Source organism: Parasteatoda tepidariorum, chromosome 9, assembly GCF_043381705.1.
Source record: "Parasteatoda tepidariorum isolate YZ-2023 chromosome 9, CAS_Ptep_4.0, whole genome shotgun sequence".
Classification (NCBI taxonomy): Eukaryota; Metazoa; Arthropoda; class Arachnida; order Araneae; family Theridiidae; genus Parasteatoda; species Parasteatoda tepidariorum.
In genome coordinates, this window is record NC_092212.1 from 75,550,245 (window position 1) to 75,567,512 (window position 17,268).

Consider the following 17,268-nt stretch of genomic DNA (forward strand, 5'->3'; position numbering starts at 1 on the left):
ATATATATATATATATATAATTATAGCAATACTACCTACAAAGATTTATTGCAAATAATACAGCACGTTATACAACATATAGACACCTGTCACTAAATAGTATATACAGCAGTCTGCATGTTTTATTTTGCTGATTTCTTCGGTACAAGTCTTTTAGAAAAAGAGTTATAATATTCTTGGTGTTGATGTGTGTTGCTCCACACCTTATAATCGAGATATTGCTCCCAGTGACTTTCCCCGTTTCTTGCATGGAAGAAATTCCTGAAAAGGCTTCGCTTTCCAGCAAATGAAGACTAAATCTCCAATGCAAAGTGGCAGAATCCTTTGACATTAAACTTTAAATTTTATCCCATGGTAAGTCATGATTGCTGTGGTTCTTATTTTGGAAAGAAGCTGAATTATTGTCGTATCTTTTGCAATAAAACTTTACAGATAAACTACATTTTGTTTCTGTTTTTTTAGGGGGGGGGGCAAGGGTAACATGCTCTCCTTATGATCTTCATATAATTTCAAATTTCATACAGATTTAAATTTTTATGGATATGTTCAAAATTTTCTATGAATATATTTTCCTCAGAATATTATGTATTTACTCAAATAAAAAAATAATTATAAAATAATTTAAAATTTCTTTTGAACAACAATTTATTATAAAGAGCAATTCAGAAAATTTGAATAAAGCAATCTCATAGCAACTGTCAAAATATGTTTTTTCATGCATAAGTTCATGCATATGTTCATGCTTATGTTTTTTCATGCATAGGATATTTCATGCATATGTTCATGCTTATGTTTTTTCATGCATATGTTCAAAATTTTCTATGAATATATTTTCTTCAGAATATTATATATTTACTCAAATAAAAAAAAGATTAATTGAAAATTTCTTTTGAACAGCAATTTATTATAAACTGCAATTCAAAAAATTTGAATAAAGCAATCTCATAGCAACCGTCAAAATGACATAAAAACGGCTAGTTCCCGATTCAGGCGTTCCCAGACGAAGCAGACGACGAAAATTGTTTTATTTCAGTTGAGGGGATAAGAAAAGAACATGTTTTGAATTCCGATTTGAGTAGATTTCATATTTTCTCGAAAAAATTTGTTTAGTTTCAAAATGAAGTTCATACGCCAGATTAAATAAAATACTTATATTAAATTATTTACTTACATGCAATTATATGTTCATTTATATTAAGTTACATGTTCATTTTTTAGCTGTAGGGAAAAAAAAATTTTAAAAATTTGTACTGCTATTACTGTAACAATTTGTACTGCCATTTTTATAAAGGCGATTGTGCATTGTTTTCCTTATTCGTTTTTTTTATTATATGATATACGGGTATTGTATATAACCATCAATGCTTAATCTTAACCAAAATTAGAGAATTAAATAAAATTTTAGATTTCTGAATATTTTATTGAAATTAGTTTTTTGATTTTCGATTAAGTATTTAAAAAAATTTATTTATCTAAAAGGAATGTGCGTTTTTCGATGAATTGTGATAATTTGAAGATATGATGATATTTAATCGCAACCAAAATTAGCATATTAAATGAAATTTTAGATTTTTAAAAATTTTATTGAAATATGATATTACTTTTTTTGATCTTCGATTAATTTAAAAAAATATCAGTATATGGGACCAATTATAATAATCTGAAAATCCACCTCTTTAAATAAGACCAATTAACAACCCTCACTGAGACGAAACAATTTTCCATGACCATCTCAGATGGAAACGTGTGAAACGGTACTTAACAATTAAGATAACTATCTGTTTAAGACAAGCAATAATTTCAACCAAACAATATAATGAATCTGCATAAAAGCTATATGGAACAATCACTATTATTAAAAAAGCTATTTAAGTTAAGCAATAATTTTAACCAAACAATCTAATGAAACTACGAAAAAACTAGATGGAACAATCACTATTATTAAAAAACATATTTAAAAAAACTATTTAAGATAAGCAATAATTTTAACCAAACAATATAATTAAACTACGAAAAAACTAGATGGAACAATCACTATTATTAAAAATCCTATTTAAAAAAACTATTTAGGATGAGCAATAATTTTAACCAAACAATATAATGAAACTACGAAAAAACTAGATGGAACAATCAATATTATTAAAAAAAACTAAGATAAGCAATAATTTTTTACCAAACAATATGATGAAACTACGAAAAAACTAAATAGAACAATCACTATTATTGAAAAAACTAAGATCAGCAATAATTTTAACTAAACAATAAAATGAAACTACAAAAAAACTATAAGGATCAATCACTATTATTAAAAAACAATTTAAAAAAACTATTTAAGATAAGCAATAATTTCAACCAAGCAATATAATGAAACTACGAAAAAAATACATAGAACAATCACTATTATTACAAAACAATTTAAAAAAAACTATTTACGAAAAGCAATAATTGTAGCCAAACAATATAATGAAACTACGAAAAAACTATAAGGAACAATCACTATTATTAAAAAACAATTTTAAAAAAACTATTTCAGATAAGCAATAATTTTAACCAAACAATATGATGAAACTACGAAAGAGCTACATAGAACAATCACTATTATTAAATTCATACTTGAAAAACTTATGAAAATACTATTTTATTCATAATAACATTATTAACAACAGAATTATTAATAATATTAGATTTACGAATATTTAGAACATTTTTAATTGCATTAATATTTTTAAGGCGGAATTAATATAAATATACAAAGTACAAAAATAGTTTCTATACTTCTGTTGATTCTGCCCCAAAAAAATTTATTTTAAAGACTTATTATAAACATACTTTTGATGAAAAAAACAATATTTTCGTGAAGTTCGAATTGTATTTTATTTTTAATTCTATTTAGGTAAATATTTCATTTAATTAAATTACGTGAATTGCATAAATATTAATTTAAATTACCTAAATATTTCCTGATCTTTTAAAAAACATTTGTCTAACTACAAATGTTACTCAATTTTCTTATTAATTAATATTAGCAAAACGTAACACAAGCCAGGTTTTTAAATAATATAATAAATAATTTTTGTATTTACTGTGAACATAAAACCATAAAAGCTATGACTTAACACTTGAAACATAATATTATAAAGTATGACAGATCTGAAAATAAAAAAACTTTGAAACACAATTTTTCAGTTCTCCTGTGACTTTTTAGTATTCGTGAAAAATTCTCTTTATTTGAACAGCATGCGAGTTCCTGGCTAAAATAGTATTAATTTTCCTAATTTTTTTTAATTTATTAAAAGTAACATAAATAACAATGGAATTTCATAATACTGATGCAAATTTAACTCTATGGGAAAACTAGATTAAATTACATAGTAAATCAAAGTCAGGTATTAAAACCTAATGTAATCAGTAAAATAAAAATTAAATATTTAAACTGACCATGTCAGCATTAGATTTAACTGAATTTGGATCCTGATTTAATTTCAGATACTAAAACCCAATATGATCAGTAAAATCTTAATTTTACAAAAAAATTAAATGTTTAATTTGACCTTATCAGTGAATCATTAAAGATAGAACTGAATTAAGTTAAAGGCGATTGTCCCTTGATAAGAGTGTCACATCAGTGATTTTTAAGGCTCTCCATGACGGATAAGTACCCAAATGTATTGATAAGAATCGTACAATCAATATTAATCATGTTTAATAAACTTGTTTAATAAGCCCTTATTATTGATTGAAATTGACCTGGAATTTTGTCATATATATGTATGAACATAAAGGTACTCATCAGGACACATTTTTTACGACAGCAATAGAGGCATTTCAAAATAAAGAATGATTATTCTAAGATAAAAATAATTCTTCATAATGCGTCTATGTCTCTTAAAAATTAAAGAAAAATAATGTAATTGTAAATGAGTTTAAGATGAAAGGAGGAAAGCAGAAACACAAGCTCGCAGCTTTGAAGTAGAATAAAACAAAAATACATAAAAATTAAATATACTAATCTAACAGTGTACAAAAATTGATGAAAAGAAAAAATTTGATGATGTGATTTCGCTTTATCTGCAAATGCTTTAGCTTATATTAGCTTTATCGTGTAAAATAATTGATAAAAAAAAATCTATAAAAATAATATTTTTAAAAACCACTTTTTTGTAGTGGAGAATAATAAATAAAAAACAAAAATTTGACAAACGAAAAACGTTGGGCGCATGCAATACATAACAGTAACAGTATGTGTGCTCATGAGAATATGTGTATGTGTATCTCTAATTGTATCTGAATGCGAATGTGGAATATGTTTGTGCATATGCACGTGTATGTGGTTGTGCATGTGTATGAGTAAGAAAAATGTGTATATGTACTGTTACGTATTTCATGCGCCCCACGTTTCTCGTTTTTCAAATTTTCGTTTTTTAATTATTAATCAAAAACGTGGTTTTTAAAAATATTATTTTGATTTTTTTTTTTGTACTCACTTCCAAGATCTCAACTTTTTCACTCTCTGTACATAAATCTTTTCAACTGACATGTGACACTAATTTGAAATAATCGAATCGACAACGAAAGACAATCGCGAAAATATTAAATTTTTTTTAATTTATATTTTATTTTACTTTGTATGTCTTTTTTCTCTTCATTTTCATGCATTGTCATCCAATTCTGAACTGTATGCCAAATTTGAAGTCTGTAGCTAGTCGGGAAGTCAGTTTAAAATCGATTACAAAAATTCCACCCGAGCAGACATACACGGAGGCAGGTTGATATAAACGTGGTAAAAAATTATAAAGCAACTTACATTTCAATGTTTCCATCTATTAAAACCACTTTAATCATAATAATTGGAAAATTTAAGCAAGAAACTCATAATATGAAAGAAATTAATAAAAACAATAAATATTTAAATTGTAAAATCATTAAAAAATTAAAAAAAACATACAAATAGGTAATATTTGTAAAATTTATATATATAATTTTTTTTAACAAAATGAGCTGCCTTTAAAAATGAAGCTCATATTTCATGAATGCAAATATGTCCACGTATCTTACATTGAATAACAAAATTAAATATTTGAAACTTTACAAGCGGGAATTCAAAATTAATAAAATGTTGAAATAAGGTATCAGAGTTTATAAGAAAAAATACTTATTTTAAAGTATTTTTTCTATTATTTTTTTCATAGTGGAGTATTATCATCATAACCTCATACTAAAACAAACAAAAAATGATACAAATAATATTATATTTTATCATGTTTTTACCCATGAAATATCTACAATGAAACAAAATAGCTAAATTGTGCGTAAATATGCTTTACAAATTATTTAATAAACACTCCGAACTGATAAAACGTATTATGCTTGTACAAATTAGATTCAACTTTATCTCTGTATCGAAAATAAAATGACAAAATCAATAAAATGAAAAAATAAAATACATAATATCGAAAATGCATTAGGCAATAAAAAAAACCTTTCAAACCAATGAAATACATATACTAAATCCATAGTTCTTCGTATATTCTTCTTTCTGGAATCTCTATTAAAAAGAAAAGAAAGTTGATAACTAATTTAAATTTAATAGTAAGAGAAATAAATTTGCATAAAAAAATTACTAAAACTTTATTTTTCGGTCAGAAAAACTTTCAGAAAAATAAAATTTTTCACTAAATTTTTATTTTTAATCGTTTGGAATTTTAAAACACGAAAAGAAATTTTTTTTTGCAGGAAAAAACGTGCTTGTTCGAATTATCCATCTAATTTCTGATAACTTTAGTGCTTTTTTTATTACGCATTGGCACCATGGGTCTCGTTTTGGGTTTCATGGCGTGTGCACTTTATTTGGACGTCATCACTCCTTTCAACTGCTTTCAAGAGTAATAGTAAACAGTGCGCATGCGTCGTCATTGCATGTGTTGCTATGGCGACAGCTGCTGTTTGATAATTCTTTTAGAATTCTTTTTTTTTCTTTTTTTTCACCAGCACTCATTCTTACTGTATTTGTATAATAATAATTTAAAGTATTTTTAGATTCTTTTTATTATTAACTAATAATTATTGTCTTGACGGTGATTTTAATATAAATATGAATACTGAAAACGGAAAAGTATTTTGTGACGTTTTGAAACACGTATATAGCCAGGATTTGAAAACCAATTCAACGACAAACATCAATTGAGACAGTTTTTGCAACCCATGATTTGAAATGTTGTGGCGTTTATCGGAGTCAAACCAGAAAAAAAAGCATTTGACGAATGAGTAACCAGCGATCGTGACAAAGCGATCACAATTTTTTTTTTCATCTGGTTCATCACATATTTATACTTTATAGAAAAAATTAAAATCAAATGAATATTATTCATGAGATAAAAAATGATTATGAAAAACACAAAAATTAAAGCAGCCAATGATTTATTTTATAATGGACAGAAATTTGAATATGGTAGTTCATGAGAAATAGTATTATCTTAAAAGTAACTGATTATCTCTATCAGGAAATATTAATACATTTAAAAATTAGAATAAAAACAAATTAAAGTATATAAAATTTGTTGAATATGTTGCCAATTAATAAGTAAAACCAAGAAGTAACTGTTCACACAGCAATTAATTAATAATACACCAAAATTTCCTATTTATACCCAAAAACATTTCGCTTTTTTATTAAGTTTCAACACTCCGTAAATACCTGCCAGTGTTATTTTTAACGTCATTAAATCATTAACATCAAGGCAAAATAAAATTTCAAAAATCTGAATTTTAATTTTTTTTTAAATAAATTAATTTGAAATGAATTTTCTTAAACTAAATTTCTAAATCCTATAAGGTAAAGTACACAAAGATAATATCAAAATAGCAAATATAATTCCAAAAACAATAAAGATTTAGGAAAATTAAAAGGAAGCAAAAGGACGAAAGTAAAAGCGTTTATCAAATTGCAATGCATTTGCACTGACGCGATTACCAGTTTTAATGTACAAAATTGGCATTTACCTAAAATAAAAAATTAGATAATACAGTCAAACCCCGCTATAGTGAACTCCCGGATATAGTGAACGAAGTGTTAGCTCCCATGTCTTGCTGCCCACATATTATGTTACTTTTTGTGGATATAGTGAAGCAAAAAAAAAGAGAAAGTTAGATATTATGAACACCGACTGGCTTGTGTTGGGGTTAGGGAACTGCCCCTGCATCGAAAACGTTCTGGGTTCGAATCCCGGGCAAGGCATGGATGTTCTTTCCTTCGCTGTACTATTTGTCCTTACTGTGGGAGCAACGTTGGCCCACATAATATGGTGCCCCTGAAAGAGAGATCAACAAATCTGCCCTGTAAATGCCTCAATTGACGAAAATGTTAACACAAGTGGGCATTGAAAAAAAAAAGATATTATGAACTTTTTCCTGTCTTCGACTGATTTATTTTTTTCATTTATAGTACATATTCATAATAATTTTGAAACTTCTACTTCAAAATAAATACATATACCGATTTTTTAAACCATCAATATCATGGAATGTAGCAATAATCATTTTTCCTTGTTTGCTTCATTATTGAATAGCATTAATGAATTGGTTCGTCATTCAAAGAAGTCGCAATCTTACAGTATCTGGACAAATGAGGGCCTCGAGACAAAGCCTATGAATTTGCTATACGATTTGGTAGGACTACTTTAAGGCGCTTGAATGGCTGGGTTTAAAAAGTGGAATAACATGAATTCAGGAAAAATTAACAGAGAGTCGGGAAGTGTTTCTATATCTGATGTTGAGGATTGCTCATCAGCTAAAGATTACTAATTTTTTTTTGTACGCAAGACGAAAAGTAATAAAAAATAAAAATCAACATATTTTTGTTACAATGTATTATTTTTCGGTCATTTATTTTAATTTCATTTTATTGGTCATCTATTTAAATAATGTGTTATAAAAGGGGGGAGTAAGGAACCATTAGATATTATTGCTTGCGGAACGGATATAGTGAAGTACCGGTTATAGTGAACCGAAATTTCGGTTCTTTGAAGGTTCACTATAGCGGGGTTTGACTGATTTTTTTGTAAGCAAGACAAAAAGTAATAAAAAATAAAAATTAACATATTTTTGTTACAACGTATTATTTTTCGGTCATTTATTTTAATTTCAATTTATTGGTCATTTATTTAAATAATGTGTTATAAAAGGGGAGTTAGGAACCATTAGTTAAAATTGTTTGCAGAACGGATAAAGTGAAGTACCGGCTATAGTGAACCGAAATTTCGGTCCCTTGAAGGATCACTATAGCGGGGCTTGACTAATTTTTTTGTAAGCAAGACAAAAAGTAATAAAAAATAAAAATTAACATATTTTTGTTACAACGTATTATTTTTCGGTCATTTATTTTAATTTCAATTTATTGGTCATTTATTTAAATAACGTGCTATAAAAGGGGGGAGTTAGGAACCATTAGATAAAATTGCTTGCGGAACGGATATAGTGAAGTACCGGTTATAGTGAACCGAAATTTCGGTCCTTTGAAGGTTCACTATAGCGGGTTTTGACTGCATATATAGTTCAAATAATTACCCTCTTAGCGTAAAACATACTTGTTTTATAATTTCTTATCCTGTCTCGTTGACTCGATTTACTGTAAAAGCGATTTGCCAGCCATTCGACTCATTGTTTTGTTCAGTTAGTTGAACATGAAAGTTGATGTTGTTCATTTCTGCAATGCTTTTCAAAATATGGACTGAAATATCAAGATCGCACTTCAGGGCTCTTGTTAGACATTTCATCATCTGGTTTTCTTTCCCAGCAGGTCTGAAATTAATAAATAGGAAACTCAAGACACACTGGGAGTTGTAACTAGACTAACTACATTATGAGAGGTAATTAGAAAATATCTTGTAGATTGATTATTTCTCAACCAACTTACAGTATTGGCTTGAAACCTTCCTCATTATTTATGAAAGTTTGCCGTAGATATACCGATAATCCTGGCGAACATAAATCTGCTTCATTTTTATCCAAATTTATAATGCATTTTTGGACGTAATCTAATGGTGGCCCCATATTTGCTAGAAATAAAAAAAATAGCGATTAAAAAGATGATAAAAAATAATACTTTTACTGTGAAAACATTTTATAATATAAATGTTTGAAAACGGACAAATACCACAACAAATATACAACAAATCAAAAATCTAAAACTATAATTGTGAATTTTCTAAAAACAAATCATTGATAGCAAACTAGACACCCTAATTTCATCCTCGGGGGCAGAGAGTAGTCATCTCAAAATTCTTCAATAGGAGACCGTAATTTCATCCTCAGGGGCAGAGCGTTGTCAACTCAAAACTCTTCAATAGGAACCCCTGATTTCATCCTAATCGGCAGAGCGTTGTCAACTCAAAATTCTTCAAGAGGAACCCCTAATTTCCTCCTCGGGGGCAGAGAGTCGTCATCTCAAAATTCTTCAAAAAGAACCCCTAATTTCATCCTCAGGGGCAGAGCGTTATCAACTCAAAACTCTTCAATAGGAACCCCTGATTTCATCCAGGGTGGCAGAGCGTTGTCAACTCAAAACTCTTCAATAGGAACCCCTGATTTCATCCTGGGTGGCAGAGCGTTGTCAACTCAAAATTCTTCAAAAGGAACCCCTAATTTCCTCCTCGGGGGCAGATTTTTGCCATCTCAAAATTCTTCAAAAGGAACCCCTAATTTCATCCTCGGGGGCAGAGAGTCGTCATCTCAAAATTCTTCAATAGGAGACCGTAATTTCATCCTCAGGGGCAGAGCGTTGTCAACTCAAAACTCTTCAATAATAACCCCCGATTTCATCCTGGGTGGCAGAGCGTTTTCAACTCAAAATTCTTCAAGAGGAACCCCTAATTTCCTCCTCGGGGGCAGATTGTTGTCATCTCAAAATTCTTTAAGAGGAACCCGTAATTTCCTCCTCGGGGGCAGATTGCTGTCATCTCAAAATTCTTCAAAAGGAACCCCTAATTTCATCCTCGGGGGCAGAGTGTTGTCAACTCAAAATTCTTCAATAGGAATTCTTATTTTAATTTCATATTTGTATTTTTCAGAAGAAAAAAACAAATAGACTTGCCGATTGTTGCATATTATTGTAACACTATAACTGCGTAAGGAAACTGGTATCCTTACGCAGTACTGGTATCCTTTCGATATCTATATTTTAGCAGACTTTTGTCTGTTAAAATATAGCTATCTTAATCAATACTAGTCAGATCGAAAAACTTGTTTCAAGAGCTGAAGGAAGGAACCTGATTTGGAAACAGGAGTCTAGTTTGTTATCATTACCCAACAGGTCAAGTTAATCAAAATGGCCGATATTACTTATTATTATTATTGTTCGGACTTGTATCTCACAAAATATATGTATTTTAATTATTTCTACCCCAATTTGGAAGAATCCATTTATATTTGTGTTCCGAAATAATAAAATAAAAAGGCTTCAATTTTAAAAAAAATAAAAATTATTTTTTCGTTAGAGTTTCTGTTCTAAAAATAATAAATAAAAAAGCTACTTTTTCTTAGAGGGGGATCCGATTTAACGCTTAGAGTGGAATCCCTCTAAGCGTTAGTCCCTGCTTTTTTCGAACTTTCAGATGCATACTTTCTTGCATCAAAAAAGGACATATGAACATTTCTCTACAATTTCCACAAAGAGGTGCAACACTTGACAGAAAAAATATTTTTCTTTTAGAAATTTTCTGTTAAGAGAATTCTGTTTTTAGGATTAAAAACGTTAAAAAAATACTTTAAAAAGAAACTCTTTTCCGTTAAGAACCTCTGTTAGAAACTTTTGTTCCAGAAACTATAAAAGAAAAAAGATGAGCTTCCAAATCAAATCTTAAGGTGAAAATCAAAACTAACAAACCTGATAAAAATATTGTCCTAATAAAATATTTTTTAAGAAGGTTGAAATAAAATACTTTAAAAAGGAAATATCTTTCGCAAGAGAACCTCTGTTAGAAAGTTTTGTTCCGTAAACAAACTAACTTTAAAAGAAAAAAGGTGAGCTCCCCAAGTCAAATTTTAAAGTGAAAATCAAAATTAATAAATCTAATAAAAATTTGACCTGATTAAATACTTTTAAAAAGGTTTAAGAAATACTTCAAAAAGGAAATATTTTTCTCAAGAGAACCTCTGTTAGAAAGTTTTGTTCCAGAAACTATCAATGAAAAAAACANCTGTTAGAAAGTTTTGTTCCAGAAACTATCAATGAAAAAAGCATGAGCTCTCCAAATCAAACTTTAAAGTGAAAATCAAATTTAACAAACCTGATAGTCCTTCGGGAGATTTTTCAAGAGGCAAATCCACAGTAAAACGATAGAAATCAAAAAACAATTCAGTGATCAATATCCGAGCTTGATATGTGCAGTGGGCAAAATTCATATCCAAACACCAACGTTTGATTGGTCTCCTGTGACAATAGAATTCATGAACAATTTATATAAAAAGTTAGAATCCAAAAACACGAAAATTCTAAAAGATATGTATGTTAGCCAAAACAGCACTTCATCAGTGGACACACTGTCTGCTAAACTTTTGACTTGTTCTTTTTTTGTGTGTATCATTGAATTTTAATATTTGTTTCAATGTAGGAATTTTTGATAGCCTTTTCTAATTTAGTTTATCCATTATGGGGTCTCGGACCACAGTCAGTTTTTGGTTTAACCACTGAATACAGAAAGGCTCCAGTGTATTAGCAGACAGTGTGTTCCAGTGGCGGATCCAGCGGGGGGTCATAGGGGTCATGACCCCCCAAAATTGAAAAAAAATGAAAATAATAACTTTTTTAATAGTTTACAAAAGAATTAAAATATTTTAAAAATTATTTAAGGGGACCTATACACCTAGGTAGATCGTTCCTTTTCAACTCTTCGACGTCTCAAAACTTAGAACAACTCAACTTAGAACAACTCAAAATCAAGAACTATTAAATGGATTATTAAACATTCATCAAGAAATTGATTTGGATGCTGAAAAAATCATTGTCAGATTTGCCTAAGTTTCTAAAAAACGCATTACATTTATTATTTAAAGATTTTGAAAACTTGAATTATTTATGTATTGTTCTATTGTTCATTATGAAAAAAATAAATAAGAAGACTAGCATTAAAAACCCCAGTTTTTTTAAAAAAAATAACATTTTTAAAAAAAAATTGCAAAAAAAGTTAATTGTGGGGGGGGGGGAATCTGAGTCTTAACAATTGATCCCATACATAAAAAGTTTTCCTGCCTAAACTTTTCAAGAAACACAGTATATTTTTTAGGACCAGAACATGCTTATTTATACATGTTTGTAATTTAATTTTATAACCTGTAATATCGTTTGTTCAAATTAATATTAAAATTAAAGTAAATCCCCCGAACAAATGAGTTAGAAATTTATCACGTAATAATACTATCCATTAGATCAAAAGGTGCTAAAGTGCTCTATTTCTTATAAGAATTATTAAGAGTTATCGGAAATTGCATATCCTTAGTACGTGTTTGTAATATAAATACATGTTAGTGATTTAATTTTATAGCCTGTATTATCGTTTCTTCAAATTAATATTAAAGTAACTCCCTCGAACAAATGAGATTGAAATTTATCACGTAATAATACTATCCTTTAGATCAAAAGNAATTTTAATAACTCTGCCAGTTAGTGCAGCAACAGCAGAACGTTCCTTTTCAACTCTTCGACGTCTCAAAACTTAGAACAACTCAACTTAGAACAACTCAAAATCAAGAACTATTAAATGGATTATTAAACATTCATCAAGAAATTGATCTGGATGCTGAAAAAATCATTGTCAGATTTGCCTAAGTTTCTAAAACACTCATTACATTTATTATTTAAAGATTTTGAAAACTTGAATTATTTATGTATTGTTCTATTGTTCATTATGAAAAAAAATAAATAAGAAGACTAGCATTAAAAGCCCCAGTTTTTTTAAATAATTGTGGGGGGGGGGGGAATCTGAGTCTTAACAATTGATCCCATACATAAAAAGTTCTCCTGCCTAAACTTTTCAAGAAACACAGTATATTTTTTAGGACCAGAACATGCTTATTTATACATGTTTGTAATTTAATTTTATAACCTGTAATATCGTTTGTTCAAATTAATATTAAAATTAAAGTAAATCCCCCGAACAAATGAGTTAGAAATTTATCACGTAATAATACTATCCATTAGATCAAAAGGTGCTAAAGTGCTCTATTTCTTATAAGAATTATTAAGAGTTATCGGAAATTGCATATCCTTAGTACGTGTTTGTAATATAAATACATGTTAGTGATTTAATTTTATAGCCTGTATTATCGTTTCTTCAAATTAATATTAAAGTAACTCCCTCGAACAAATGAGATTGAAATTTATCACGTAATAATACTATCCTTTAGATCAAAAGGTGTTAAAGCTCTCTCTTTTTTATAAGAATTATTAAGTGTAATCAGAAAGTTCATGTCCATCAACTTATAACAGTAAAACTATGTCCTTATTATCCAAAACTAATTGCTTTGAATCTTAATATTAAACTTACAGAGCAAAGAATGTTTCCGATAAGCTGAAGTTAATAAACTTTTCGAGAGCATTATATAATCCAGGAATACAGTATTCTAAACTTTGCTGATTTAATGTTGAAAAGCATTCTTTTAGTATTTGCTCATCTATGAAGTTATGTACATGTAATCCTGAAAAAACAAAACATTGAGTTTTAATATTTATAAGAACTGATTAAAAAATCATTTCATCTTTAAATTTGTAATATCAATTAAAAATTTGCAAATGCAGGTTCTTATCAGACGCATTTTTTAATTAAATGAGGATTAAATAATCTACCAGAATCTAAGTCAGTTGGATTAAAAATTTCAAAGAGGACAGTATTTTTAAATTCATGGTGTGATTTCCTCAACAGTTCATCAATAAGTATTCTGTGATAGGTGCTACAGCCACTGAATATCTCTTTCGGACATGATGGTTCAGCTTCGGTTTCTCTGAAAATAAAAACGAGGAAAATGCTTATTGTTCTGAATACTTAAGTATAGCAGTAGTTTCTAAGACAAACTTACAAAGCTAATACAAGGTAAAAAAATACCGGTACCATTAAAAATACCGGTACTAATAAAAAGTACAGGTACTCAGGGTGCCAGGTGCACTATCTATTTATACCGTAAAATTTTACGGAACTAAAAATCTGATACACCGTAATGTTTTGATGGTAACATTTACTGTAAAATAACTGAATCACAGAAAATAAATAAAAACAACGAAAGGTAAAATATATTCTTTGTGATATGTAGATTAAAGCAAAGTAACAACGTGAATAAAGCAAAAATGAAAGTCCAGAAATCGACATTTAGTTTCTGTTCTATAAACTAGAAACTTCCTCAGTGTCTAAACAACAAATGATGGTACTTCTTCTATTTTTTTTGGTTTCTTGAAAATCATTTGGTGTTCAGATATTGGGAAGGTTCTTGTTTATAGAACTGAAACTGTAATATGTCCCTTTATGTACTTTCATTTGTGCTTTATTGAAGCTGTTTTTTACTTTAATTAAATAAATATAACTGCAAATCTACAATACAAAATTTTACGGTAAAAATGGATAGTACAGATGCTATTAAAAAAGAGTATATATATGTATAAATAACATAAAAAGCTTCAACTAATATTTTTATGTAATTCCTTTTCTTTAACTCTTTTTCTTAATTTATTATTCTAAACCAAACTCTCTGTCTCAGACCTTAGAATTCGCATCCTCTTATTTAATATATTTTTTAGTTTCAAGATTAATTAGCATTTTATTGTTTTGCCTCTAGCTAACCGTGAGAAACATAATTTTTCCGCGACTTATTTATTAGACCGATTATAATTATTTAGGTTTCTCTTATCCCCTAAAACGAAACATTTTACGGATTAATTTTGCAAGATATTCCTTAACTTTTTTTGAGGAGCACTTAAGTTTTGGACCACTTGGTTGTTCATTCTCTAATTATGATGGTGAAATTAAAAACTAATTCAACCAAATCATCATTTCTAGAAAGATTTAATTTTATATCTTACAAATAAACTATTTCAGAAATATTTCATTGAGTTCTTTCAGTACAAATATACTACTTCTGAAAGCTTTAATTGCGATCTTTTAATAGAAATATATTACTTCTAAAAGCTTTATTTAGGATCTTGCTATACAAATGCACTGTTTCTAAAAGTTTTTACTTCGATCTTACAATACAAATATGCTATTGCTAATACTTATTGTATTATTTTAAAACAAATACATAATTTAAGAATCTTCAATTTGAGTTTTTCAAAACATGCAAACAGTTTTAAGGTATAAAACTTTCTAGGACAGTCGCAGTGGCGGTATATCAATTTTTTCTTCCTTTTCTCATAAAAGGATAGTTGTAAAGATAGTACAAATATAGTACAGTACCAAGGATGGAAGTCGTTAAGGCTTACTACTGACTGACTATATTGTATTTAAAAAAAACAGACAATGAAAAAATTCTTTAAATACACATTACAAAATTTTCGAAAAAATTATTTTAGAAATATCTCACAATTTCAGCTGTGGGTTGGAGGATGGCAGAATACCACTTGATAATTTTTCAAGCAGATCTTGAAGTCCTGCGATGCAGCCAACTATAACTTCTTGATTCACAGTTTGAACACATTCATTTAGTACATTAACCATTCCAGCTAAAAGTAAAAATGATTAATAAAGTTGTAAATAATAAATACAGGGTATCCCAGGATTATTGGAACAAACTTTTAGAGTCGCATAGTAACTCATAGTCGAAAACTTCTTCGTTCGCCGCTAGGTGGCGTTTTTTCACAAGAGCATTGGGGGAAGCAGACCTGCACTGCCGCGGTATCCAACCCATTTTGTTCCATTCTGGGAGTTCGAATCACTTGCTGTCAGCCCTCACTATGCTAATTATCTAATAATGATCCATATTCCTGCAAATTGTGATGCAAATTGATGAATATCCGGCTGTCTGGTGCATCTCTCCGTGGGTGCCATTCGCGATACAATCTTTCTATTTCTCGTATGTTTTCCTCTGTCAGTCCGTGCATATCTTGCAGTTCGGTGTTCGTAGGACGTTGACAGCTCAAATTACTAGGGTAATGCATCCTCCAATGTGAATAAAAAACACCCCCAATGTTACTGCGGTAATGCATCCTCCAATGTGAATAACAACACCTCCAATGTGACAGCGGTAATGCATACTCCAATGTGAATAACACCTCCAATGTGACTGCGGTAATGCATATCCTCCAATGTGAATAACACATATTGTGAACAACAACACCTGGCAGCGAACGAAGAAGTTTTCGACCATGGGTGGCTATGCAAATCTGAATCCTTGTGATATCCTTTACTTCATCTAAAACTTTGTCCTAATTATCCTTGGACATCATGCACGGGATAGTATACTAAGAAATAGATTGATTAGAAATGTTTGAGTATTACTTTAATAAGAAACCAATTATGAAATATAATAACTACTTCAAAATGTTATATAAATATTTATTATTTCCCTCATTTTAAGCTGATTACTCAAAATGGGTGTTAATATTAAGAACCAAAAATAATCTTAAAAGCCTTTGTATGACAGGATTTAAGAGAATTTAAATGAACAAACATTTGTCTTTGACTTATCATTACCAAACTTAAAATAGTTATTAATTTAGGTTTAAAATTGCTTTACATTATTTTTTTAAGGCTTTCTTTGCCAAAACCAAAATATTTATATAAAAAAGCTTACTCATAAATGTAATTGAATAAAATGAATTGAAAACTCACAATCGATAGTCCCATTGCCAGAAACTGCAAACAATAGACTAACATAAGTCATCGTGTGACGTGAAACAAGCTCAGTCAGTATCAAGCGAGCATCCGCAGAACAATTTTTAAAAGCTGGCTCAAAACAGCTAGATGATAGTATTCTAATCCTGTATAAAAATAAAAATTTTCTCTACATTATACTAATAAATATAAACGCAATTTGTGACTAATATTTTTGTAAGGTTTATTTTATTTTACAAAATATTTTTTCTCCTGATTTTGCGAATTCAATTTAAAGCGTACTTTATTCGTTCTCGATAACATGGTTAATGTTTATTTCAGGTTCAAACAGAATCAATACAAACTAAAATTAGTATAGTCTAGAAATCAAGCAGTGGTGGCTCAAGGGATAGAGTATTCGCCTCCCGATGAGGTCAACCGGGTTCGAATCCCAACAGTGACTGGTCGATATGAATTC

The 17,268-nt window shown here is 29.0% G+C and overlaps 1 protein-coding gene across 1 annotated transcript in view; it reads right to left on the reverse strand.

The window, feature by feature from the left end:
* Positions 1-5,230: 5,230 nt before the first annotated feature.
* The window catches only part of LOC107438365 (uncharacterized), a 109,707-nt gene continuing 97,669 nt past the window's right edge, over positions 5,231-17,268 (reverse strand). Inside the window, exons 39-46 of the mRNA XM_043044310.2 lie at positions 16,809-16,957; positions 15,562-15,700; positions 13,838-13,992; positions 13,539-13,689; positions 11,283-11,425; positions 8,912-9,053; positions 8,583-8,796; positions 5,231-5,545 (exon numbers count right to left, since the gene is read on the reverse strand). Of these exons, the coding sequence (XP_042900244.2) occupies positions 8,598-8,796; positions 8,912-9,053; positions 11,283-11,425; positions 13,539-13,689; positions 13,838-13,992; positions 15,562-15,700; positions 16,809-16,957 (1,078 nt within the window). The 3' untranslated portion in view covers positions 5,231-5,545; positions 8,583-8,597. The remainder of the gene's footprint in view (positions 5,546-8,582; positions 8,797-8,911; positions 9,054-11,282; positions 11,426-13,538; positions 13,690-13,837; positions 13,993-15,561; positions 15,701-16,808; positions 16,958-17,268) is intronic.